This window comes from Anastrepha obliqua, chromosome 5 (assembly GCF_027943255.1).
Source record: "Anastrepha obliqua isolate idAnaObli1 chromosome 5, idAnaObli1_1.0, whole genome shotgun sequence".
Classification (NCBI taxonomy): Eukaryota; Metazoa; Arthropoda; class Insecta; order Diptera; family Tephritidae; genus Anastrepha; species Anastrepha obliqua.
In genome coordinates, this window is record NC_072896.1 from 110,510,416 (window position 1) to 110,538,368 (window position 27,953).

Here is a 27,953-nt window from a genome sequence, read left to right on the forward strand (position 1 = left end):
GCCACTACAAATCACCACGGCCACTTAACACTTTTCAACAAAATTTGATTGTTTTGAAAGTGTTTCCAATTGACTCGTATCCATTTTAGATGTACGTACACATGCGCTTGTTAAGTGTGTTTGTGTATGAGTGCCTACATGCATATGTACACCTGTGATCGGAGTAAAAGCAGCGTAGTGAAGTTTTGTGTATCTAGGTTTTTTGTTTTTTGGTATTTTAATTTTTATATGACTTTATTTTTTATACAAATTTTATACTACAATAAAAATCATATAATTTGTAGTTTCTAACTATTTACAAAATTTACAAAAATTTCAAACTTTTTAGTCAGAATTAAAACAAAAAATTGGGTACGCAGTTTTGCAGCCCATTCAATTTTGGTATAACAAAGTGCAAGTTTGAAGTGGCTCCAAATTCGTTTTGATTTTTGAAGACTTTTTTTGTTCACGGTATTATGCGTTTTCGTCCATATAACGAATGCTTTACAATTTTTTTATGTGAAAAAATTGCAGCGCGCCAGGAAAAAAATGCCCAAAAATCAAGAGAATTTTTAAGTCATTTGAAACTTACACTTTCTATACCAGAATTCAATGGGCTATAAAATTGCATATGAAACATTTTTCTGGAAATTCTCATTAAAAACCGGGGAATCGGGAAGCAAAATTAATTAAATTTTTTAGACTTTGTACAAAGTTTGAATCTGTAAGCTACATACATATATGGTTGGTTTTTGATGTAAAAATAAAAATAAAAGAATAAAATAAACAAATTTCAAAAAACCTCAAAAAATTAAATCAAAAATAAATAAATAGTCACAATTTGGCAAAAAGTCACCTTGACGCTGTTGTGCATTTTCTTCTTGTTTTATATGAAAGAAATTGCCCATCACCGTCAAGAAAAAAAATTGTCAAAAATCAACGCGATTTTTGAGCAACTTCAAACTAGAATTTTCTATACTAAAAATAAATGAACTATAAATTCGCATATCGAACATTTTAATAAAAGTTCTGTTTAAAAGGTTTGAATTGTTGAAAAACTTTGTTCAATTTTTTTTTTTTAATTTTATACAAAGTTCTAAACTGTAAGTAGTTTTTGATGTAGTAAAAGCTATATTTCACCAAAAAAAAAAGAAACACTAAAATAAAAAAAAATTTAAATTTCAAAAAAAAACAAAAAAGTTTTAATTTTAAAACCAAAAAATAAATAAGTAGTCAATATTTTTCAAATGCCACGTTGACGCTGCTATGCATTTTTTTCCATATAAGTAATACTCAAAATTTTTTTAACGGGACGAACCATGAAGAAAAAAAATTGTGAAAAATCAACCTGATTTAATTGTGAAAAATCAACCTGATTAAAGTAAAATTATTTATATTAAAATACATTGGGCTATAATATAAATATAAAACTATTTATTGAACATTTTTCTAAAAATTCTTATTAAAAAGTTTCAAATGTTGATGTATTTTTTTTTTAGAAAAAAAGTGAAAAATCAAAGCGATTTTTGAGCCACTTCAAACTAGAATTTTTCATACTAAAATTCAATGTAATATAAAACTGCCTACTCGATTTTTTTTAATTCTAATTAAAGAGGTTCAAATGTGGACGAATTTTTTTTTTAGAAAAAAATTGTCAAAAATCAAAGCGATTTTCAGAACCTGTGGGGATCCTACAGAGAAAGAGACTGTGGAACACTTTCTCTGCAACTGTCCGGCTCTGGCGGCAAGGCGCTTGAGATTCCTTAGCGTACCCTTTGTGGATGACTTGAAGAAATTCTCCAGCCTAGATCCCTTCTCTCTCCTCCACTACATCAACAGCACTGGATGGCTGTAGAAGGTTTACTCTTCTCAAAAATTTTTCTTTTCACAGGTAATGGTCCACATTATGGTATCATGGTATCAAAACGGCACGTAAGTGCTACTTGAAGTGAGCCTGTGGCACTCTTGCAATTTTACCCACCTACCAAAGCGATTTTGGAGCCACTTCAAACTAGGATTTTTCATACCACAATTCGATCCACTCCATTTTTTTTTTAATAGGACTATGAATAAGTTCCTTGCGGTTTTACAACAGATGGCGTAACTTGATTATTATTCCATCGATCCACATTTCCAAACATTCATTGGAGAGCTACTGTCGTAAGGCACAAACGTCAGTATAAGTTTTTTATTTGAAGCGTAAACAACAATATTTTTACCACACTTGAAAATGTCGAATTTCGTGCCAAATAATGTGTTTTTGCGGGGAATTTTTTAATATGAAGAAAAAAGCAGCCGAAAGTCATCGTATCTTGGTGGAAGTTTATGGTGAGCATGCTCTAGCTGAGCGAACGTGCCAGAAGTGGTTTGCACGCTTTAAAAGTGGTGATTTTGGCTTGGAAGACGAAGAACGCGAGGGTGCGCCGCCAAAGTTCATGGATACCGAATTGGAGGAATTGCTCGATCAAGATCCGGCTCAAACGCAAGAAGAGGTTGCAAAAACTTTGGGAGTTGATCAATCAACCATTTCCAAACGTTTAAAAGCCATGGGAATGATCCGAAAGGTAGGCCATTGGGTGCCGTATGAATTGAAGCCAAGAGACGTTGAACGCCGTTTTATGGCATGCGAACAACTGCTTCAACGGCACAAAAGAAAGGGTTTTTTGCATCGAATTGTGACTGGCGATGAAAAGTGGGTCCATTACGACAATCCAAAACGTCGGGCAACGTATGGATACCCTGGCCATGCTTCAACATCGACGTCGGCGCAGAATATTCATGGCCTGAAGGTTATGCTGTGTATCTGGTGGGACCAGCTGGGTGTTGTGTATTATGAGCTACTGAAACCGAATGAAACGATTACGGGGGATGTCTACCGACGACAATTGATGCGTTTGAGCCGAGCACTGCGAGAAAAACGGCCGCAATACGCCGATAGACACGACAAAGTTATTTTGCAACATGACAATGCTCGGCCACATGTTGCACAAGTGGTCAAAACATACTTAGAAACGCTCAAATGGGATGTCCTACCCCACCCGCCGTATAGTCCAGACCTTGCGCCATCCGATTACTATCTCTTCCGATCGATGCAACATGGCCTGGCTGACCAGCACTTCCGTAATTACGATGAAGTCAAAAAATGGATCGATTCGTGGATTGCGGCAAAACCGACCGAATTTTTCACAAAGGGAATCCGTGAATTGCCAGAAAGATGGGAAAAAGTAGTAGTAAGCGATGGACAATACTTTGAATATTAAATTTGTAACCATTTTACGTCAATAAAGTTTCAAATTTCCAATTAAAGAGTTTCAAATGTTGATGAAAATTTATTGAATTTTTCTTAATTCTGTAAAAAGTTTGAAATTGTGAGTTATATGGTTTTTTATATAATATAAGCTAATTTCTACAAAAACCAAAAAAAAATTGAAAAAGAAATTAAAAAAATAAAATAAAAAAACAAATTGATAAAAAAAATACAAAAAAAATTATAAAAAAAAAAAATAGAAATAAAAATTATAAAAGCAAATTATAAAAAAAACCTCAGAAAGCCTTAAAAAGCTAAATAAAATCTAAATAATAAATAGTACAAACTTTCGAGAAAGTCGCACTGCTATAATTATGAACACAAGTGTACTTTTATGTGTGTGCACGCAAACACTTTATCGGAAATTTGATACTTTTTTGTGGAGAGCCCTCGGCGGCTTGAAGTGCAATTGTTTGGGGCGAAATGGTTTCAACGCGGCGCTTTGCTATTAAAATAGACTAATTGTTCCTTAATTTATTGTATGTAGGTAAAATCGTATTCAGGTATATGTAAATGCATTTAACACGTTTTTTGTTCGTTTGTATGTATATGTGTAAGTGGTTTTAAATACGAAAAATATACAAATGTAATCTACATAATTGTGTCTGTTTTGCTCTCTCTTTCTCTTGCACACAAAAATCGAAAAAAAAAATCGAAAATAAAAAAAATGCATTGCTACCAAACCTATGCGCAACATCCAACCCATCATCAATTGTGACTCAACAACCACCGATAAATTGAATAATCGAATAATTTGCTTCAATTGATATTTGGGGAAAATATTTATGCTTACCCATATCACTTACCACTGACAATTAAAAAATAATCTCATTTCAACGTGCATCTATGAAAATACACGCACACACACACGCACACGCATTGATGCACCACCAATCCTATGCATCCATGCAACGACAACCGCAAAAACGAAACGAATTGTTGAAATACTTGAAAATTTCGAAATGCGCCCAAAAATAGCCGTCAAAGATGGAGAAGAAAGATTACCAGCAGGTGAGATGTTGTTACCCGTAATCACAACAATAAAAACAAATAATCATGCGACAACGACAACAAAAACAATAACAACAGTAACTGCAACTGCGCCTCCAACCGCAACTGCAGCCACAGCTGGCACAAACAATAATACCGCAACTACAACAACAACAAAAACAATACCAACTAAATTCATGCGTACTGCAACACTACCAAAATCCATTTCATCCAGATTTCACAATAATTGTATACCCATCTTCACGCACCTAACCAATAATGCCATCAACACATCATCCACCAACAATAATACCTTCACTACCACAACTACCAACACCAAGACCAATACCGACACCTCATCATCATTTTCATCACCGTCAATGTCGCCTACGTTATCACTACCATCTCTGTCATTGTTGTCAACACTCTTTCCAACGATAACAACAAAAAGTACCTACACACACTTGCTTACTTTTATATGCATAGACTTGTTTTTTCTTGCTGTTGTTTTGGCTTTTTGTGGTTCTTAATTTTTTTTTGTTTTTGAAAATAAGCTTTTGTGTTGACCTCTACTAAATATTTGGAAAATTCTTGAAAATCTGCTTACTTTGATAATCTTTGATTAATCTAATTTATGGTTTGGTGCTTCTTCTTGTTGCTTTTTCGTTTGGTGTTGGTTGCTAATGCTTTCTCGATGTCTTCATTTCGTGTCGTTTGTTTATTTTTCCTTAAAAATTTTGTGTAATTTTTGTATTATTGTCCGTTCTTCTTTGTATTCATTCCCATATTTTTTATTACATTTTTTATATCCTGGTCCATTCCTCTATGTATTCATTATCATAATCTCGAACCGCTGATGCCATTTTTTTGTACTGATACGATTTTCCACTTTGATTACATTACCCAACGCAGATATTTCCCAGCGTCACTACTTAATATATCTATTTACTCTACGCATGTCTTCTCGGATAGACCAAACACAATATACTTTTTCTTAATACTGCCCCTTAAATTTGATATATGTATAGCCAAAAAAGTAGTTAACTATATTTTAATTTTTGTTATTCAATATTCTTCCGTATTTGAAAATTACCATCCACTTTTCAATTCTCCGGGCTGACCGGTTTGGCCAGAACTGACGTGAATATAACATTTTTCTATGATAGCCAACGACTGAAACTTCCAGGTAGCTTCCTTAAATCTAGTTTCCTATAGATTTATGGATATAGGCTTTTAAAGGGATCCTCGAATAGGACGAAAGCGAAAAAAGGCTTAAAAAATTACACTTTCGGTTAGGCATCTCGGATCTTGCTGGACCCCTATGTATTTACATGCATTTGTATGGAAATATGTGACAAATGCGCCAAATTTATAATTCATTTTTAAGTATAGCAGGTATATATTTTTAAGTCCTTACCTTTTTCATTGGTTTTGGCATGCATTGAGCTACATACAGCAGAAAAATAATCGATGAAAATATTTTAGTTTTGGTCCAGTCAAAAGAAGATTTAACTTATTTAGGAGTATGCGAGTTTATGGTTTTATTATGTAAAGCCCATCACTGTGAACTTAAGTTTGAGTTTTCGGGGTCGGGGGTTGTGTCCCGCGGCCGCCATCTTGGAAATAAGGGTGCAACTGGTTTTTTGCGTTTATCTCGTGAATTCCGAAAGTTACGAACATTTTGTAAGATACTTTTTTGTAGACAATAATATTATCTACAACTTTCATTCAAAACTTTTTATTGTAAAATTAATAATAAAAAAGTTATAAACAAAATAACGCGAAAAATTAAGGGATGAATTGTTTTAAAGCGTAATAACTTCTTTTGAATTGAGTCTTATTTTTCTTAAAATTTTGTCTCACACCATAAGTGTGCTGACTCACCACACCCCTACACTATCTAACCTTTGGGTACCGAGTCACACACAGCCCTAACCCCTAGAAACCACCCCTATCATACCGCGAGCAGGCTAACCCACTTAACCGCAAGCAGGCTTACCCACAAACTCCAAATTTACATACTATTAATCCATATATTTCAGGCCCTCAAACCCAAGAAAATTAGTAATCGACTATATCATGTCTATGTTATCTTAATCGATTTTCAGGTGTAGGAAAATTTAGAAACATGAAAATTTCAAAATGCGATATCTCTGCGAAAAAAAATGATATTTGAGCAAATAAAACGCCATTTGAAAAAAGAAGGCTTGTATTTAAAGATTCCATCCTTTAATTTTGGTGAAAGAAAACATCTGCAAGGCTACATAACCTCAAATATGGGCAAAAATGGTGTTTTTTGCACTTTTAGGTTACGAAAAGCAGAGCAGATAGAGCAATTCTGAGGCCAGATTTGGATTCAGCGCATCATAAACCTTCGGAAATATATAGTCTGGTTTCTGGGTCTGAATGTTGGTTAAATTTTGTCGGCCTGTGTAATCATGTACGCGCTTCGCTAATGTATTGGTTGCTCCGCTTAGCAGCTCAAAATCATACGACTAAATAAAGATAGCGGAAAAAACTTATAGACAAAAATGTTCACAAAAGAATGCTCTATAAAAAAGATCTGAAGTATATTTTCCATAAAATCTATAAAAAAGAAGTTATTACGCTTTAAAACAATTCATCCCTTAATTTTTCGCGTTATTTTGTTTATAACTTTTTTATTATTAATTTTACAATAAAAAGTTTTGAATGAAAGTTGTAGATAATATTATTGTCTACAAAAAAGTATCTTACAAAATTTTCGTAACTTTCGGAATTCACGAGATAAACGCAAAAAACCAGTTGCCCCCTTATTTCCAAGATGGCGGCCGCGGGACACAACCCCCGACCCCGAAAACTCAAATTTAAGTTCACAGTGATGGGTTTTACATAATAAAACCATAAACTCGCATACTCCTAAAATTACTTAGTTGGCTATTTTTTTTGTCTCTTTTGACTGGACTACAGGGTTGGCCATATTAAACTGACCCATTGAGTAACCCTATAACTTTTTACTGTAATTTGAAATCTAAGGTTTACGTCAACAAGCCAAAGACACTAGGCGCACTTAAGGCCAATATCCGACGGGAAATAGCCGCCATATCGGCCGAGACGCTGGCCAAAACTATGGAAAACGCCGAAAAACGGGCACATTACGCTATACGAGCTAAGGGCGACCACTTGCGCGATATCATATTCAAAAAGTGATGTAAACGAATCTTCTTGAACTAAATTAAATGTTTTTCACAATGAAACACAAAAAAATGTTTCTTTTTCCATATTTTTTTAATAATCACATGGGTCAGTTTAATATGGCCAACCCTGTATTTGTGGATAAAAGATTATTTGATGTGTTATGAAGCGGCCACCTTGGCACCACAAGATCTACTCGGATTTATTCGGAGGTCTGGCAGATTCAAAGAAAGTTAAAAAGGGAACCCGAGTTCAGTGACAATGGAGTTAATGTGGTCAGAGTGCTGTACTTGCTAGTTGTTTTTTATACCGGCTTTCAATAACTTGTGTTCAATTCACTAACTTTGAGATTTTCCGCTAGAGAGTCTATCTTTGTTACTTAAGATGATTAGGGTATTCAGTAGCTGGAAGTCACAAAAAGATCCCAAATATGTTGGAGAGTAATTTTGAGACAGTCAGATGATACTTTGTTCCATTTAGATATATATTTTTTTCCTCATAGATATAAATTTAACAAGAGACTGCTTGCTGAATAGCAAACTGGTCTAAAAATGAGATGTCACTGGTGAAAGTCTCTATTTGTGACTAGAAACTGCTTATTGAATAAACACTTCTGTTCGGTGTTTGTCCGAGCTCCTCCTCATAGGGGCGATAGCTATTAGAGACACTTTTTCCATCAATTTGCTTTTTTGTGCACGGACACTCGAACCTACGAACTCCCGAATAGTAGTCAGTATCATTACTGAATACCGGAATTAATTTTTCCTTTCGATATTCCTCCACAAACTCAAAAAAAATTATACCCTAAGCTTTATTTAAATACGATAGTTTTAATTATTATTTTTTTTTCTTCCTTGTCCACTCCTCTCGGAAGCATAGAGTCTCGACAAGACTGAGTCTTGCGTTGGATTCCTTAATCTGTTTTTGATTATTGACAGCGTAGGGGACTAGCCTGCCGCTACAATTATTTTTATAGTGACATAAAAAAATATTTAAAATTAGAAAATCCGTTTTTTTTCTTGTTTTATCATTTTAATAAAGGGTGGTTAAGTTTCAAGGGCCGGTGTTGATTTTGAATAAAATACAATTTTTTTTAGAAATTATTATCATTTCTCTTTATTATAGTAATACTGGTATGGCTCAATTACGTATAGAACAAAATATCGGCCAAATGGCCGCCGCGGTCTCGGCGGCACACCTCCATCCGATGGACCACAATTTCGATGACGCTGAGGCATAATTGAAGTTCTATGCCGTTAATGTGCCGAATTATCTCATCCTTTAGCTCTTGAATTGTTGCTGGCTTATCGATGTACACCTTTTCTTTCAAATAGCCCCACAGAAAGAAGTCCAACGGTGTCGTTGACGTTTAGGTGTGGTTCACATTCAACATCGGCCCTTGAAATTTAACCATATATAATATATACATGGGGCATTCTTTCTGAACATGAGACCCCCTGCCCCCAGAATAGATTTTGACGAAAAGAGGTCTATGAGGGCTTAAAATGTAGGTAATTATGTTTACTTTCGAAAGCAAAGTGGCACTTCTTGAAATTCAAAATGGCGGATCCAATATGGCGGATTCAATATGGCGCAATTTTGCAGTTCGTGCATCAGATTTATGCTATGAACTGATGATAAAAAATGTGATGAATAATCAGTGACCAATAAAAATAAATAATTAACTTGAAAATATGTAAAATTAAATCCAATGCAACAATTTTACTTAAAAATAAATAAAGAAAACACGAAATAGCATAAATCTGATGCACGAACTGCAAAATTGCGCCATATTGAATCCGCCATATTGGATCCGCCATTTTGAATTTCAAGAAGTGCCACTTTGCTTTCGAAAGTAAACATAATTACCTACATTTTAAGCCCTCATAGACCTCTTTTCGTCAAAATCTATTCTGGGGGCAGGGGGTCTCACGTTCAGAAAGAATGCCCCACATATATATTTTTTATTAAACGTATAATTAGCGCTTACACCCTGTATTGGATGTACTGGGTGTTTTTCCGAGCTCCTCCTCCTATTTGTGGGGAGCGAGTGTTGTTGGTTTTTCACAATTAGAGAGACGTGTGGTTTTATGCCTCCTCCGGACGGCAGATCAACTTGCTTACTCACAAAGCAGTCCGAAAGATTTAGAGACCTTGTTACGGTACTGAGGTATTAACGAATTTTCGAGATATATATCCTAAAGAGTAAGCCGCCAAAAGAATCAAAATACCTTAAAGGAACATTTTAAACATCTTATAAAACAACGCCGATGTTCTTCTGTTTGAATTTTAGAATGACTCCGATACCAGTAAGTATCGAATTCTTCTCTCCTTTCTCTCAGAATTAAAATTAAAAATAGAAAAAAAATTGCCCAAAATATGCTGAAAGAAATAAGCGAAATTTTTGTTGTTGTAACAGCATAAACATTCCCAATGAATTTTCGGGCAAGGCTCTTCTAATGACTGCCCTGCGCTTAAGGGGTTACATACGTCCAGCAGCGCCAAAAATGCGCTGAAAGAAAAACTGTTTTTAAAAGGCATAAGAGTAGAAATAAATATAAAAAAATTGTATACATTGTTTATTAGTAATTAAATTTTATAAAAAAAAAATATTTTAATTTTTCTTTACAAAAATTAGTACATAAAAAATCACGTAACCCAAAGTGCAATGAAAGAAAAGTTGCTCCACGGTCTGCATCATTTCTCCTTGAAATGTTGATGGATCTGTAAAAAGTAAAAAAAATCTTGTAAAATAGAGTTGTAGTTATAGTCTGTAGAGCCGGATTATTAAATTTCAAAAAAAATTTCAATTTACGTCATTTAAACAAAAAGGTATGCGTTTTACGTCATAAATGTCATACTTTAATTATGTTTATAAAAATTTTTAAGAAAAATATCAAAAATCAAATCTATAGAGAAAACACTTTCGAATATTTAAAAAAAAGAACCCATCAAAAAATATTAAAAACTGTATGAGTTGCCATGCAGACTGTGCCGGAAAAAGTAGTTTCGAGAAAAACGAGTTTAAACTTTCAAGTGCAAGCGAAGGGCATCAAGCAACCTGTGCGCTTCAAACTCTCGTCGATTTCCACAGAAATAAGCCTAAAACTATAAAGAATAATAATTTGTAAAAAAGAAATCGATGTTTTAAAAATTCTGGACGTATGTAACTGCCCCTGGTGGGCGCCGTAGTCGAATGGGTTGGTGCGTGACTACCATTCGGAATTCACAGAGAGAACGTTGGTTCGAATCTCGGTGAAAGATCAAAATTAAGAAAAAGTTTTTTTCTAATAGCTGTCGCCCCTCGGCAGGCAATGGCAAACCTCCGAGTGTATTTCTGCCATGAAAAAGTTCCTCATAAAAAAAATATTTGTCGTTCGGAGTCGGCTTAAAACTGTAGGTCCCTCCATTTGTGAAACAACATCAAGACGCACACCATAAATAGGAGGAGGAGCTCGGCCAAATACCCAAAAAGGGTGTACGCGCCGATTATATATATATATTATATATAATATCTGTCCGTATTGCTCCGAGAACCTAAGACTACTTCTGCGCGCTTTGAAAAACTGCTTCTAGCAAAAATTTTTAACCAATGTAAAAGTAAGTAATAAAATTTTAGAGGGTAGCCTTGTTAATGGAAAGATCCATTACTTAGGTAAAGTGCTTATTATTCATATTATTTTCTTTTTTAAATAACGGTCACCGTTATTTACACTCTCATCTACAACTTTAAATTTTTTGATTATCACCAAAGTGAATTTAAATCCAATGACATTTAAATGGCATGAAACCAAGCACAAAAAAAAAATAAATAAAAAAAAATTATCCCATAAATCAGTATCGGAAAAATGCCACTCTAGTTTCTAGCCCACTCTTATAAAATTATATTAAATATTCATTTTCCCCCAATCGAAATTAAATTTATTATCAAATATTAAGCAAATATATTTCATTCTTTCAGTATAAAGTTTTTTTGCAAAACCTTGTTAATTTTTAGTTTTTCAGGCAATGACAATTTCAATGTGTCAAATGTTTTTGTGTCTTCCGATATGGCTATGAATTTTATAAAATTTCAAATAAATGAAAATGTCACACAGACAGAGACACCATTTTTTTCGACTTGCCCAAATATTACTACATTTCCGCTAACTTTTACCGCAATTCCATTTTGTGCCTTAAGCTGCTTCAAATATAAATTGTGACTTGTTTTTTTTTAAGTGAACACACATATTTATGTATATATGTATTAGTACACATGTCATAGCATATTATGTGTGTATTTGTGTGTCAACAAGCATTTTATTATATTTGAGTTGAGACAACTCACTCGCAATTTCCCATAACCTGTCATTCGACACTATGAATGATACACTTTTCGGCACCATAAAATATTCATGCGACTGAAAATATCTGTACTTATGCGCACATAAATACAATGAATAAAATATATATGTATTGTACAAAGAGTGTTTTAGTTTCAACTTATGTATCTCTGGAGTATGCCGAAAATAGTCAGCAGCGGAGCAGTTGCATTCGCATATGAAGTAAAAATCGTTAGTGCGGAGCTTTATAACTAACCTACAGTTTTAAGCCGACTCCGAATGGCATCTCATTTTTTATGAGGAGCTTTTTCATTTCAGAATTACACTCGGAGGTCTGCTATTGTCTGCCGAGGGGTGACTGCTATTAGAGAAACGTTTTCTATCACGGAGATTCTAACCTACGCGCTTCCGAATGGTAGTCACTCACCAAGCCATTCGGCTTCGGAGGGCCCCAATATCATTTACTAACTGATATTTTCCATTCCGTTGCGCCCAATTTAGTTAAGGGAAAATTAATGTATTTGGTCTTACAGTATCTCAGATAATTCATGAAAAATATGTGCATTGACCGTCTTCTTCAACATCGAGTAGACTTTCGCTGACACGAAGTTTTTTTTTCTTTTGTTTTTTTGGGAAAGCATCTCCAGTGTACAAATTTAACTCATTAAAACTTCCTTGGCTGAATGAGTTTATGCGTTACTACCATATGGTAGAGCCCTGACTCGAGATCTACTATGGGCATGAAACTTCAAATGATATAGAAGGCTTTTTCTAGTATCGTTGGCCCCTCGGGAGGTAATTACAAACTTTCAATTGTATTGGAGAAAGAGCTGGGCGAAGGAACAAGCAGATAGTGTAAGCGCAAGCCTCCTACCGTCCGAGTAACAATCCCGGTTTGAGCACTAAGTTTTACATCAACATCTGCTTGACTCCTACTTCAGTTTGTTGATCTTGAAACTACCCGAGCAGGGTCTATTTTTTGTTCGTTTTGCGGATGAAGGATGAAACATTATTATGTTTAGTTCTGGAACTCGTTTCTATGTCGTTTCTCGCTATACAGCTGCTGTGAATCTTTTCTGATTCTCTTAAGTTGTTCTGATATATAGAATCTATCTTGATGGAGATAACTTAAAGGTTGGTTAATCAATTCATTTTTGGCTAGATTGACATAATGTTTGTTCTTGGGTATCACTTCTATGAGTATTGTTTAGCAAATTGGAGTTCTTTCACTTTTGCTATGATCCCATAGTAGATGAGTTATAATGAAGTCGCACTTGGTTGAGGACGTTACTAACATTCAGCGCTACAAAAAGAATTTGACCAAAATGTAACGTCAGGCGCTCAAAAACGCTACTTAGGGGTACAAGTGTTAGCCAGATCAATGGGTTTCCAGTGACCAAAATAGTTTAACGAAGAGTAGCAAGTAAACTGATACTGTGGATCGCACAATGGAACGGCAATGGTTTAAGTGAGTTGTTTTAGAGACCGACTGCCATTTCTACCCACCCACTTACCTACCTACCACCTACCTACACACCTACCTACCTACCTGCCTACCTACCGACCTGCCTACCTACCTACCTACCTATCCACCCACCTACCTACATGGAGTGGGATTACCAGTTATCATTTGAGAAGCTTCGCTGATGATCAGACAACAAGTAAGGTGCCCGATATTGTGAGCTCGGCTTTTCGCGTCCTTTGTACGTTGAAGTGACTACCAAAAGCTGTTCTCTCTCATTGAGTAGAAGACCATTACTTAAGATAGTCACAGCACTTGAATACGCTAATTAGTTCAAATATGAGATCATCTCGCTCGAAGAGAATCTTAATACTGAATTCCCTTCTTGATAAGACTCTAAGTAGAGCCCTAGGCAAATGTGAATCTACAGAAGGTTTAGTGTTCGGATGTACTCACTCCTGCAGTTTTTACAGAAATCTTCCTGTGGGGCCTCGCACTTGGTAGTCGTATGACCAATATACTAGAGTCCTTTTGGTATTCTTAGAAGAAGTCGTAGGTTCGTTTTTCAGAGTCTCAAAAAGTTTCGCGCTCTTCGAAGGCGATTCTCAGATCTCAAATGTTTAGAATTTAGTTCACCAGCTGTTAGTAGTTGATTTAACCTGTCGCTCTTCTTCCATCCACTGCTCATCTTATCAAAGCGGAGGACTCAAAGGTACGATTACTCAAATCCTGTTTTTGAATTTGTCCGTGGCACTCTAAGTCTGATTTCTCATAATCCTTCCACGTTCTGGAATCTAATGCAGACGAGCACTGTGAATAATCGAAGCTATTATAAATTTCCGCCGAAAAGTCTAATTTCAACTGGCTGCGAAGAAGCCGAACTTTTTAGTTAACAGGTTCATCATGCATACCGGCTTTGCTACCCCCATCGATAGTCAAGGGTTGCAGCTATAACCTATATTTAAAATTCTCACTTTGATCTCTTACTCGTTTTTTTTTTAATTTGTATGCCTTATATTTAAGTTTTGCTCTTTAATTTTGTTCTCAATTTCTTGCAAATTATTTCAATAATATTTATGCATGTAATCTCGTAGTAAGCTTCCTAGCGCTTCTTTTCGAACTCATCCACAGCAAGTACAAATTTTTAATAAACCGATTTTCTCGACTACTGCACTTTTTACGCCTTTCCGATATACTAAGTGCATGTTTTTTATTTTCATTTACTAAATTTCCTTGTTCACTTTTTGATGCTGTTGTACTCCCTCGTATTTAATTTAGCCAGTGTTGCCTTAATTTAATAAAAAAATTTCATTCCTTTTCCTTTGTTTGTGTATTTTAATAATCACTTTTGTTGTTGTTTGTTTGTTTGCTATTACTGAACATTTATTTAATTTTCTTGCGGTCTTTTTAATTCGAAAATTATAATTTATTATCCGTTTTTCACAAGCATCAGCTTTAGCGGTATTACAATTAACTAACGTCAACTTTTTTCTTGCTTTTCCTCCTCTTCAATGCCCAACAGCGCCATTAGCGCCCACAATTGTTCCAGAGGACTGTTCAGCGGAAAATAATTCGGTTACAGTGGCGTGGCAAGCACCGGCCCATTCTTTCGTCGATGGTTATGTACTGGAGTTGGATGATGGCAGCGGTGGGGAGTTCAGGGTGAGTGTAAATAATAATTCTTGCGTTTATTTTTCCTGTATGTGTTGTTAACTGAAATTAGGCGCGCTTTAGTAAAATATTATTGAAAAAATAATTGTTTGTATTATGACTATGAGATTGAATAAATTTCACTGATGAATATAAAACATAAAATCGGAAAATCATTAGGTCATTAGAACAATTACATTGTGCAGCACAAAAAAATACTAGGTTCCGAAAATGGATTTTGGTAGAAAATAAAAGCAGAGTGAGATTTGGAGTTTACATTTTCGTGTAATGTCTTCGTAGAAATACGGATTATATTCGGCGTGCCATTTTGTTGTCATAAGCACCAATCAGTGGTCTCACAAACCACTAGAACAGTTACCCTTAGTGTTTATAGTATTAATTTTTTTTTTTATAAAATTAATTGATTAGATTATAATTTATTTATTCGGTAGTGGTTTGCTGTGCGTATTTGAAAACAAAATAACATAAAAGCTGTGGGAATCCCTATGCAGTTTTCAGGGATTACTGAGCATTGAATAAGCTATTAATGAAAACAAAGCCACTCTTTTAAGATGGATTAAATCCTATCTCTCCTCTCGGAAATGTGTTGTTAATGTTGATGGAGCGTCATCTATTTCTTTTATTGCGTCCTCTGGTGTACCTCAGGGATGTATACTGGGTCCCCTACTTTTTATTAATGACATTTCTAGTTGTTTTAATAACGAAAATTTTTTCTTGTATGCCGATGATTTCAAGATATACTCGGGGATTGCAAGTACAGTGTACTCTTTAAACTTTCTGATTTAGATAACGTTGTTGCTTGGTGTAAAAGAAATAAGTTAGATTTAAATATAAGCAAATGTTTTTATATTTCTTATTCTAAATCTTGTTCTCTTATACCCACTTCTTACCACATTTGTGATTCTAGTTTATCCGATCGTAGTGAAATTACTGATCTAGATGTGGTATTTGATTCTAAATTCTCTCTTCAAAATCATTTAAATCACACGATTTCAAAGTCTTATTCCGTACTTGCGTTTATTCGACGTTTTAGTTCGGACTTTGTTGATCCATATACTCTAAAGTTGTTATATATACGTCTCTGGTGCGTTCGAAGTTGAAATACGCCGTCTTTATTTGCAGACCATATTATGCTTGTCATATTAGTAGGCTTAAACGTGTCCAGAAAGCTTTTGTGCGTTATGCTTTGCGTTCTATAAATTTCACTGATCCTATTCCATCCTATCAAAGTCGGCGCTGGCTCATAAATCTAAAATCACTAGATATTAGAAAGACTATTCTCTCCATTACTTTCCTTTTTGATTTGATAAATGCGGTTATTGACTCCTCATCGCTACTCGAGAAAATCAATTTCAATATTCCTCAGCGAAGTTTACGGAATCATGACTTTTTCTGGTTAGGGATGGTAAGAACTAATTATGCTTCCAATGCTCCGATTTCTAGAACTCTGGGTGATTTTAATTCGCTTTCAAATCGTACAGGCCTGGATTTTTCTTCCACAAGGAATCACTTCAAATTGGTTCTAAATGAATTGCTGAACTAAATTCTTAGTATTATCTAACAATCTTCCTCGGTAAATTATAATAAATGTTATCTTTTTCTTCACAATTGAAACTAGTTAATTATAAGTTTAATTTTATTTTGATTAATTTTTTTAGCATTAATCTGTTTTCATAGTCTGTAAGAAATACTGTATTTTTTAGGCTATTAATTAATAAATTAAATAAAATAGGCTAAAAATATAATATATACAGGGATAGGAATGTGTTTCTAAAAACTACTGAAATTTTTTTTAACAATTTTTGACAAAAAAACTGTAAATATTTTCCAAAGAATTTTTTTTTTTAATTTTTAACAAAAATGAAATTAATATTTTTCCACGAAACAATTTTTCTTTTTTCAACAAATTTTTAACAAAAACAACTGAATAATTTTCCAAAACAAATATTGTTGTTTTTTGAAAATATATTTTCTTAAAAAAAATAAAATGCAAAAACAAAACAAAAAAATAACAAAAGCAACAAAATATTCTTCCAAAAAAATTTTTTTCCCAAAAATTTTCGTATACAATATTTTTCCAAACCTATTTTTTTCCAAAATCAAAAAACTTTTTTCGAAAACCAAAAGTGAATATTTTTCAAAAAAAAAAATATAAGTTAAAAAAAAATAACTTTCAAAAATCACTCTAAAATCATTCTAAAAAAATCTATATCAAAATTTTCAAAACAATTTTTTTTTTTCAAAACAAATTTTATTTTCGAAAACATATTTTATTTAAAAGCAAAAAGAAAATGTTGAAAAGATCCAAAATAACTGAAAACTGAAGAAAAAAGTTTCAATTTTTTTTGTACAAAAACAACTGAATATTTTTGAAAAAAAAAAAAAACATTTATTCAATAAATTCAAATCAAATTAAGTTTTAACCCTTTGGGGACGACTGTCGGTATATAGCCGCCCAAGCCATTTTACCATTCCGGACGCGTGTCGGCATACAGCCGCCCAAATTAGTTCGTAGCTGCAAGGCTCGCGACGCCTGTCGTTCTGAGCGATAAGATACGCATAGGTATAGTAAAAGCGTCACGTTTTCATTGAAACACTTAGGGACCATTAGCGATGAAGTCTTATCTTCCTTATAATGTAAACTTACGATGTGGGACAACGGTAAAGTCATAACGAATTTCATTTCTTCGATTCAGTCTCTCAGTGTCACTGCCAGAGGAACCAGCAGGCTTTTTATATTTTTTATTTATATTTTATCCTACGTGCGATGGGTAAGCGATCTAGAGATGATACGTTAGATAGTGACAGTTCTGACGAATATTACTTTGAATCTGATAAGACGGACTATGACGACATTACTTCGCCAAGTGGAAGTGAAATCTGTGAAATAAGTAATCCAATCAGGCATTTCAACATTAGCAGCGATAGCAGTTTGTTTATAATTATTTTCTGATTTTGTGAACAATTTTCTTGTTTTTATAACGTTCAACGTATTTATTTTCTTTAGTGCGCACTCCAATACCTCTTCGTCCCCAAAGGGTTAAAAAGATCTCTTAAAAAACTCTATATCAAATTTTTCAACATCGAATAAAGCACAGAACTATACATTTTTTTCCAAATTTTTTCAGTTTACTTTGTAAAGGGTGGTTAAGTTTCAAGGGCCGGTGTTGATTTTGAATAAAATACAATTCTTTTAGGAAATTATTGTCATTTCTCTTTATTATGATAAAATTGGTATGGCTCAATTACGTATGGAACAAAATATCGGCCAAATAGCCGCCGCGGCTTCGGCGGCACATCTCTATCCGATGGTCCAAATTTTCGATGACGCTGAGGCATAATTGAGGTTCTATGGCGTTAATATGCCGAATTATCTCATCCTTTAGCTCTTGAATTGTTTCTGGCTTATCGACGTACACCTTTTCTTTCAAATAACCCCAAAGAAAGAAGTCCAACGGTGTCGCTGACGTTTAGGTGTGGTTCACATTCAACATCGGCCCTTGAAATTTAACTTGAAGTAGCTCAAAATTTTTGTTGATTTTTCATAATTTTTTCCCCTGACGGTGTTGCGTATTTACTCCATATAACGAATTCACGGCGCTTTTTTTAGAAGCAATTTTCAAAATTTCAAAACTCTAAAATTTCTTTACCGAGCGCTTAAACTTCGTAGCTATAACTCGGAATTATAATACCAAGTTTATATCCCGTTTTTTGATCGCAAAGTTGCTCTCAGCTGTCGGCAAAGTTGCGGTGTAAGAAGAGATCCCACTGACCAGTAGCTCAAAATCTACATAGACAAGTGTTTCACTTGCATATTTAAATTCTTATTATTATTTTTACAACAACTATGCCTACATATGTATATTCATAGTTATAATTTAATATTTATGTATAATATAATCTCTCACATCTCCCATTTATGCTTCTTAGGAGGTCTATTGCGGCAAGGAAACAATTTGCACCGTCGACGGACTCCACTTCAATTCAATGTACAATGCGCGCGTGAAGGCCTTCAACAATGCGGGCGAGGGTGAATACTCCGAGCTCATTGGATTGCAAACAGCGGAAGGTGAGTTAGTAAATATAATAAACACAAAACAGTCAGCCAAATGAAGTGTGGCATGCCTCATTGAAAACATGCAAAAACATAACTACAACAGGAAAAAGTAGTACAAAACTATACCTCAGATGGCGCTTTGGATTCAAATGGGAGAAAATGCTTACCATATTTACGCGTTGTTGTGCATTCAACTTTATTTACCTATAGATTCCAATATTTCAATTAAGCTTCTAAAATCTCTACTTGAATGAAGACAAAAGGCAAAGTAGTCGGATGGGTGTGTAAGTGGCAAAGGGTTGATTCTAAGTATTATCAGTGGTGGAGTAGTTGGCAGGCAGGCAGGAGTGCCAAGTGAAATGTTGAGCGGTAGCGAGGGGAGCGTACGCGGCGCAATACGAAGGAGTGGCAGCGCATGGAATTCTAAGAAGACCTAAGTTGCTGCAAAAGTGAAGTTGAACATTAGACACTTTTGTGTAGCGCGAAAGCGGGGTGTTGCTACGTAATAAATGAAGTGGGCTTCAGCTCATCTTATAAGTTCTCCGACGGTTTGCTCAAAAGCATTTTAATTCGTAAATATTTTGTATATAATAGGACTATGAATAAGTTCGTGCGGTTTTACAACAGATGGCGTAACTTGATTATTATTCCATCGATCCACATTTCCAAACATTCATTGGAGAGCTACTGTCGTAAGGCACAAACGTCAGTATAAGTTTTTTATTTGAAGCGTAAACAACAATATTTTTACCACACTTGAAAATGTCGAATTTCGTGCCAAATAATGTGTTTTTGCGGGGAATTCTTCTTCATTATTTTAATATGAAGAAAAAAGCAGCCGAAAGTCATCGTATCTTGGTGGAAGTTTATGGTGAGCATGCTCTAGCTGAGCGAACGTGCCAGAAGTGGTTTGCACGCTTTAAAAGTGGTGATTTTGGCTTGGAAGACGAAGAACGCGAGGGTGCGCCGCCAAAGTTCATGGATACCGAATTGGAGGAATTGCTCGATCAAGATCCGGCTCAAACGCAAGAAGAGGTTGCAAAAACTTTGGGAGTTGATCAATCAACCATTTCCAAACGTTTAAAAGCCATGGGAATGATCCGAAAAGTAGGCCATTGGGTGCCGTATGAGTTGAAGCCAAGAGACGTTGAACGCCGTTTTATGGCATGCGAACAACTGCTTCAACGGCACAAAAGAAAGGGTTTTTTGCATCGAATTGTGACTGGCGATGAAAAGTGGGTCCATTACGACAATCCAAAACGTCGGGCAACGTATGGATACCCTGGCCATGCTTCAACATCGACGTCGGCGCAGAATATTCATGGCCTGAAGGTTATGCTGTGTATCTGGTGGGACCAGCTGGGTGTTGTGTATTATGAGCTACTGAAACCGAATGAAACGATTACGGGGGATGTCTACCGACGACAATTGATGCGTTTGAGCCGAGCACTGCGAGAAAAACGGCCGCAATACGCCGATAGACACGACAAAGTTATTTTGCAACATGACAATGCTCGGCCACATGTTGCACAAGTGGTCAAAACATACTTAGAAACGCTCAAATGGGATGTCCTACCCCACCCGCCGCATAGTCCAGACCTTGCGCCATCCGATTACTATCTCTTCCGATCGATGCAACATGGCCTGGCTGACCAGCACTTCCGTAATTACGATGAAGTCAAAAAATGGATCGATTCGTGGATTGCGGCAAAACCGACCGAATTTTTCACAAAGGGAATCCGTGAATTGCCAGAAAGATGGGAAAAAGTAGTAGTAAGCGATGGACAATACTTTGAATATTAAATTTGTAACCATTTTACGTCAATAAAGTTTCAAATTTCGAAAAAAAACCGCACTTATTCATAGTCCTATCCATAATATCACACATTAGGCGTAGCCAATTTTTGTGGGAACATTTTTCTCAATTTCGTTACTAGCAGATTCGGACTCTACATGGAATTCTAAGAAAAAAGTCCATTAAAACATAACTCTGAAACCAATTTCGCGCCGTCCAGGATTTTAGTTAACGCGAAAATTAATAAGGAGTTATGAAAATGAAGATATCATAGAAAAACAAAAACAAAAGCGAAAAAGCTTTAATACCAAAACAAATTTTGTTATTATGAAATACAATTTTGTTTTGTAAATTTTTTTTTTTTTGAAAAATTGTAAAATTTATTTGTCGCGAAAGTTATTTTTTTTTTGAAGTTTTAGTTTAATTTACATTTAAAAACAATTGCATACAGTCACTTTTTTATTAGAATATTAAAAAATTACACATAATTTGCTTTGTAGCGCCGCCATGGGATTCTTGAAGTAAAAAATAGATATCGGAAATGAATTCTGCCAAAATAAATTTGGAAAATCTCCAAGTACAACTTTGTATTAAAAAAATACCTGCTGCTTCTTTCTTCTATGTCTGTGGAACTTTCTAAAGAGATTTGTTGGGATGGGTAATAAGTACTGGCCCGTAATGTATGACATGCCCATCTCAGTCTATTGGTCATCATTGTGGTTATTATAGGCGGTTGCACTTACAGTTTTTCGATTTCAGGATTGTAGCGCTTCCGTCATTTGCCTTTATGACATATAATGCCAAAGATTTTCCTCAGAAGTTTTCTTTGAAAGATCAGCAGTTTCTGTTTATCCGCTTCTCTGAGTGATCAGATTTCACTACCCTATAGCAGCACGGCTGGGATAATAATTGAGCGGTACAGAGAAATATTCGTTCTCTCGTCTAGAAGGCGGCTCTCCTTGGGTGATTGCAAAAAGAGAAATTGCAGCGGTTCGCCATATGGATTCTATGAGCAGGAGTTATTTGGTTATGATCAATGATCCATTTACTCAATTTGTATCTCCATACGGACTTCGTATTAATTAAAAATAGCTTTTTTAAAATTTTAAAATTTTTTTTCTTTTTGGATTCAGAGTTATGCACTAATGGAGCTTTGTTTTCTTAGAATCCGATCCTACACAAATGATGTCGAAAAAAATGTGCCTACCCTAATATTTATATATGAAATACCTTGTATACACATATAGATAAAATACAGAAATCCAGTGTATGATGCAGAAAATATTCTATCACTCTTAGCTCCAGTACTGGCGCGCTCTTCTGCCTATTTGCCGTACGCTTTTCTTTTCTTCGCTTCATTCAAATGACTGACAACTTCGCATGCAAAGCAGCCATTGACCTTTTTAACAATAAACCAGCAAGAGCAACAACTAGTATATTCCTTTACAAATAAATTTAACGGTGTTTACACGCAATTTTCTGGTAGGCGCAAACTATGAAAATAATGCAATATGAAATGTGGTTTCTGCAAAGGCTTTCGAGGCGCTGTGGCTTGTGGTTCTTTCTATACTCCAAATGGAGGGGCGCGACAATCTTTGATAAACCAAAAAAAATGTCAACAAAAATTGTTGGGGAAAATCTTTCATTTGGCTGAACTTTTTATGGATTCTATATCGTTGACCAAAATTTTAAGAATTTTTTGATTTTTAACTTGGAGACTCTTCTTCAAAAATTCGTAACTCTGGTTCTGTTAGAGATAAAAGCTTCAATTTTACTTATTTTTATCGCTAAAATACCTGTAATGAGTTAAGAAACTGTAATTTAAATAAAAATGTTTTTATCGAAGACTTTGATTTAAACAAACAAAAATAACTATATCAATAAGTTAATTAATTATAATTAAGTTGTTGAGCAAGTTTCGAAGGGGGCGTTACCTATGGTCATGTGGTCAGGAAGAGCGGAAAAGATGGTAATCGGTCGGTGCAATGTCCGGAGAATAAGTCGGATGCTAAAGGACAAACCTCCCATTCAATCCCTTGGAATGTGGCTTGACGATTTCCCAGTGCACCATGCTCTCCCAGTTCCACCAAACACATATCATAATCTTTTTTGGATGACTCTCGGCTTTGGCGTATCTCCTGGAGCCATCCACTCCTTTCTTTGCTTCATATTGATGTATACGCACCATTTCTTATCTCCCGTGACGATTCGGCGCAGTTTATGCCGCGTGTTGCTGGATGGTGGGCGAGATGCTGAGAAGCTATTTGATGGGAACTTTCTTTGTTTTTTTTTCGTTGAGCTCGCTTGAGCACCCAGGCTCCCACATGTTCGGTAAATCCCATTGTATGAGGGTGATTGAGAATGGCTTTATGATCGTAGTTAATTTTTTTCGTCAATTCACGACTGGTTTGGCGACCGCTTTCCGCTTCAAAAGTGATATGCGACGTTCTTCATCATATTCAGAAGACCTTCGTTGCGGGATGTGCCATCCACGTCAAAGTCGCTATTTTTGAACTTTCCAAACTATTTCCGTGATGAAGACTAGCCTAGGACACCTTCTCGATACACGTCGCAAATGGCCCGGACTGCCTCGGTAGTTTTTTGACCTCGTTGGAAAGCAAAGAAGAGCAGCTGTCGAAAATGTTGATTTTTTTCTCCTGCGTATTTCTAAGCCTCAAAACTAAAAAAAATTAAATAACTGAAAAATACACTTAACATAGTTTTGTAGAGCAGAAGGAGTTCTATCAACGAATATGTGCCCTTTGCCAAATAGTAATCAAATCCTTGTAAAATAAAAGAATATATAAAAAATCCCTATTATCTTATTCCCCAACCCAATAAAAAAAAAATATTTAACCCGTTTGAAAATATTTTCTTTCAAATTTGAATACACGCTGGCATTACAAACAAGGGAGTCGCATTCAATACGCATTCAATATATTTACCAAAATATGATACACAAAAAAAAAATATTTATATCTTTCTCGATAATAAAATAAAATAAATAAATTGTTGCCTCAGCCAAATCAGCCTAGTCTGGTGTCAGTTAGAGATCAAAATGTTCGGTTTGTAAAAGAGTGCTCCTCTATATACATATGTGTGTTTCTATATATTTACTATACATACATATGAAGCTAACCCCATCGACTGATGTGTTGTTGACTAAATGTTTGACTTCACCCACGGGCGCCGCTTCTTTTTCCTTAGCCAGTTGCTAAATACAAGCATTTCACCTCTGCCACGTCCCTGGAATGACTTCTCTTTGCACTGCTTGACACCTTATTTCACATTTGCTAGTAACGCTAACCGCAGCGCTCAATCAACTTGTAGGCCCACCGGCTTCCAGTTGAGGCGCTTGAAATTCCTGCGCTTGTCTAGTTGTAGATTTACCTTCGCACTTCCTGGTTGTGCTGCTTCATGTGTGTTTCTACGCTGGTCGTTTAATCGGCGTGCGGTTGCTGTCAGTTCTATTATCATTGGGGTTTATTTCCTCTCCTGCTAGCGTTACCGTATTTGTTGTTTTCAGTTAATTGCTTTTTGTGGGTGCGTTCGCTTTATGATTGGTGATGATGGGTGCGAGTGTGAAAAGTTATTTGAATGCAAAAAAAAAATGCCTTTTGATAGGTGCGAGTTGATGGATAGATTAGCGATTGGTAGAACAGATTCATAGAATAGAGGGCTAAAAGACGTTTTGTGCTCCAATATTGCGTTCCTTATCCAGGGTTTAAGTAAACTGATCAGCACTCTACCTCACTCTCCTATCTAAACCAGCTTTGGACTCTGGCTCCCTTATGCAGGTTAAAAGGTCCTTGCTTGCCACACTCCCAACAAGAACGGAATCAACTATACCTTTCTTGAAGAAATTCTAGTCAATGCCGGATATTCGCATAAAATATGAAAAAATTAAAATGTATTGTAACATCTCACGGCCTTCCAGACGTAGTCAGCATTGTGTTTCAATAGACAAATTCTGCCATTGAATATGTGAACGCAGTGAAATATGAAGGGCGAAGTAATCTGAGCACGGTCGAGAGAATCCAAAAGGTGGGGTCGAGAGCATTCCGAAGGTGTGACCAATATCAGACCGTTAACTGGCTCTCAGTGATTTTGACAGAATCAGCTGTTGGGCTTGACGCAACGAGACAAAAATCAGCACTGTCTTTGGTTATGTTGCTTCGTTGCTGTCTGCATGACGATGGATTGGACGAGCGTAAGAATACTTGTGAAACGAACGTACAGAAATCGGCTGCCGAGGGCCCTGTGATGTAACAATCGAAGTTGTTCACACAAATTTGTATTTCACCATAGCTTATGGCCAAACTTGTTAAATTTATCATCCTTGGATTGGGCGAGCGAATCTTCTATGAGGTAACAGTCGAAGTTACTCTCATGGCTTTGCTTCGGATGGCCAAACCTTCTAATCTATCTGCGTGTAAACTTAAGTCAATCCTTCGAAAAGGGTAATCAAATGGTTTTTCTTGTCTAAGTTTCTCAATACAACTCGATTAGTAGCCAGTTAGATATGGGCCAGCTAAACTCAAAAATTGTACTGGTCTCTGTAGAACAGATGCTCAACGAATTCCTGCCAGGTTTGTGGTGATCTCGTTGCCTGCAATCTCGCAGTGGTCATGTACTCAATATAGCATTATTGTGTATTAATTTTTTTGTTGTTGTTTTTTTTTTTGTCAAGACAAACTAGCAAGCGCATCACTCAGACAACATTAAGTCCATTGTACTGCATTCGGGTTCCCTTTTTAATTTTTTTTAAATCCACCCGACCTCTGAATAATTAGTAGAGCAGATCTTGTGGTGCCAAGGAGCCAAGGTTGTCGCTTCTTAACACATTAATGCCATAGATCTCAAGACTGATTCGAGCGAAGGTCGGGCAAATGTACAGAAAGTAGCTCGCCATAGCATTCTCCTCTTCACATGCTGGTCCGAGTGCACTGTCTGAGATGCCTACTTTTTCCATGTGCCTCGCCCATAACAAGTTGCCCATCCTCAGTCCAACTAGCTGCCTACAGTTTCTTAGGGATCTGCGACAGTCGGTCGAACAAGACAGTCTCTCTCAGCCTGAAGTTGCAGGCTGTCTTGACACTTCTTTTGCCTGCCTAAATATGTAAAATTCAAATATAAAAGGAACCAATCAGATCTATTGTAATGCTTATGTTTGGGCAATTTGATGTTGCCATCTCAATAGAGAGTCTAGCGTCAAGCACATACATATGCCTATATACATATCTATAACACCCATTATTTCTCGTTCGTTTTTAAACATTTCGGTGTCAGGCTACTTCTTTTAGGTCAAGAGTTGGTAATCCGTTTTCCAAACATACTCGATCTTGAAATTTTACTAAGAATTTGTTGCGAAAGAAAATTTAATTAGAATTTCCTCTTTTCCTCATGGACTTCATCTTGAATATACATATGTTCGACACGTAACTACCTTCAGCTTATTTTCCATTAGATATCCGTAAATTTACGCTTGCATTTGCATATACAGCCCGCGAAAAAGCTATAGCACCTCAATATTTTGAGAAGTTTTAACTATTTATTTACACATTTTTTAATTTTTATATTTTTTTTATCGTAGTTCTATTCGGCTGGTTCTACTCAGCCGTTCCCAGCTGTCCCCTTCTCAGACACCGGTGACCCCTTGGGTAAAGGGAAACTACACAATTTCTTTCTAAAAAAACACAAATGATTCTAAAACAAAGACTTTAGTACTCCCAGTTACAAACTTTGTACAAGATTTATAAAATTTTCATTCACATTTCAAACTTTTTAATTAGAATTTCAAAAAAAAAAAAAAAAAAAAAAAAAAAAATTTGGTACGCAGTTGTATTAAATTGCTTATCAAATTTAAATATTATAAAGTGGAAGTTTGAAGTGGCTAAAAATTCGCGTTCAATTTTTATAATTTGTTTTCCGCACTGTGTTATATGAAAAAAAAAAAAATGCGCAACACCGCACAGTCTAGATTTTTCGACCAATTTGGTTCAAAAATGGCTGCAGAATCCAATTCTAGACCAATTTTAATACTTTTTTTTTAATGTTTTGGAAGAGATTGGTTAGGCCCGAATTAATTTTGTTTTATTATGTCAAAACACTCCTTTGAGCCTTTAAAACAACAAATTATGCGTATACGAATTCCGTTTGGAATTTTTTTTTATGGTAGTTCTATTCAGCTGGTGCTATTCAGCCGGTTCCAGCTGTTTCCTTCTCAGACATCGGTGTCCCCTTGGCCGTCGTTAAAGGGAAACTTCACAATTTTTTTCTAAAAAAAGCGCAAGACAGATGGAGGTCTGTCTCATCGTGTGCCATTTCAAAAGCATTATGGCCCCAATACGATAGAAACAGAACGCTTAAGGTGATGGGAATCCCCCACCATTCAATTTCCAAACTCATTGCGGTGTTCACTGGTCACTGGGTGATCGATACTCATGCGGAGAAGCTTGGAATTCCGTACAACCCCTATTGCCTGTGGGGCTCCTGCAGAGAAAGAGACTGTGGAACACTTTCTCTGCAAATGTCCGGCTCTGGCGGCTAGGCGCTTGAGATTCCTTAGCGTGCCCTTTGGGGATGACTTGAAGAAACTCTCCAGCCAAGATCCCTTTTCCCTCCTCCACTACATCAACAGCACTGGATGGCTGTAGGTTTTTCTCTTCCCCAAATCTTTTCACTGGTGGTGGTCCACATTATGGTATTAAAACGGCACGTAAGTGCTACTTGAAGTGTACCTGAGGTACTCTTGCTATCTTACGTACCTACCTACCTCTATTCAACGGTAACACTTGACGGCAAGTAACCAAATTTCCAATCCGCTTTAAGGCTTTAAGGGGTGAAATCAGCCCCTAACTATCTGGAAACTGAAAAACTAATTCTTTGCATGGACAAACAACCTAGAATATTCAGCGAAAAAATACCTTGTTTTTTGTTTGTATATTTACTTGCACCGTCTAGAAAAAATATTATAAAAAATTAATGGAATTCCTTTAGCTTCCAGCTTTAACTTTATACACTAAAATTTTATAAAATATAAAGCCGAAGGCCCTAGTAGCAAGCGCTTGTCTTTGTGGATTAATTATTTATAATTAGTTCTCATGTATCATAAATAATAATAATAACAAAGATATAAAAAACTGCATACCAAAAAATTTTTGAGACATTCTTATTAAAAGCCGTAGAGTTTCGGT

General features: G+C 35.7%; 1 protein-coding gene across 1 annotated transcript in view; it reads left to right on the forward strand.

Moving 5' to 3' along the window:
• The window catches only part of LOC129248920 (E3 ubiquitin-protein ligase TRIM9), a 48,111-nt gene that overhangs the window by 11,715 nt on the left and 8,443 nt on the right, over window positions 1-27,953 (forward strand). Inside the window, exons 6-8 of the mRNA XM_054888532.1 lie at window positions 4,265-4,297; window positions 14,757-14,896; window positions 18,836-18,974. Coding sequence (XP_054744507.1) covers window positions 4,265-4,297; window positions 14,757-14,896; window positions 18,836-18,974 — 312 coding nt within the window. The remainder of the gene's footprint in view (window positions 1-4,264; window positions 4,298-14,756; window positions 14,897-18,835; window positions 18,975-27,953) is intronic.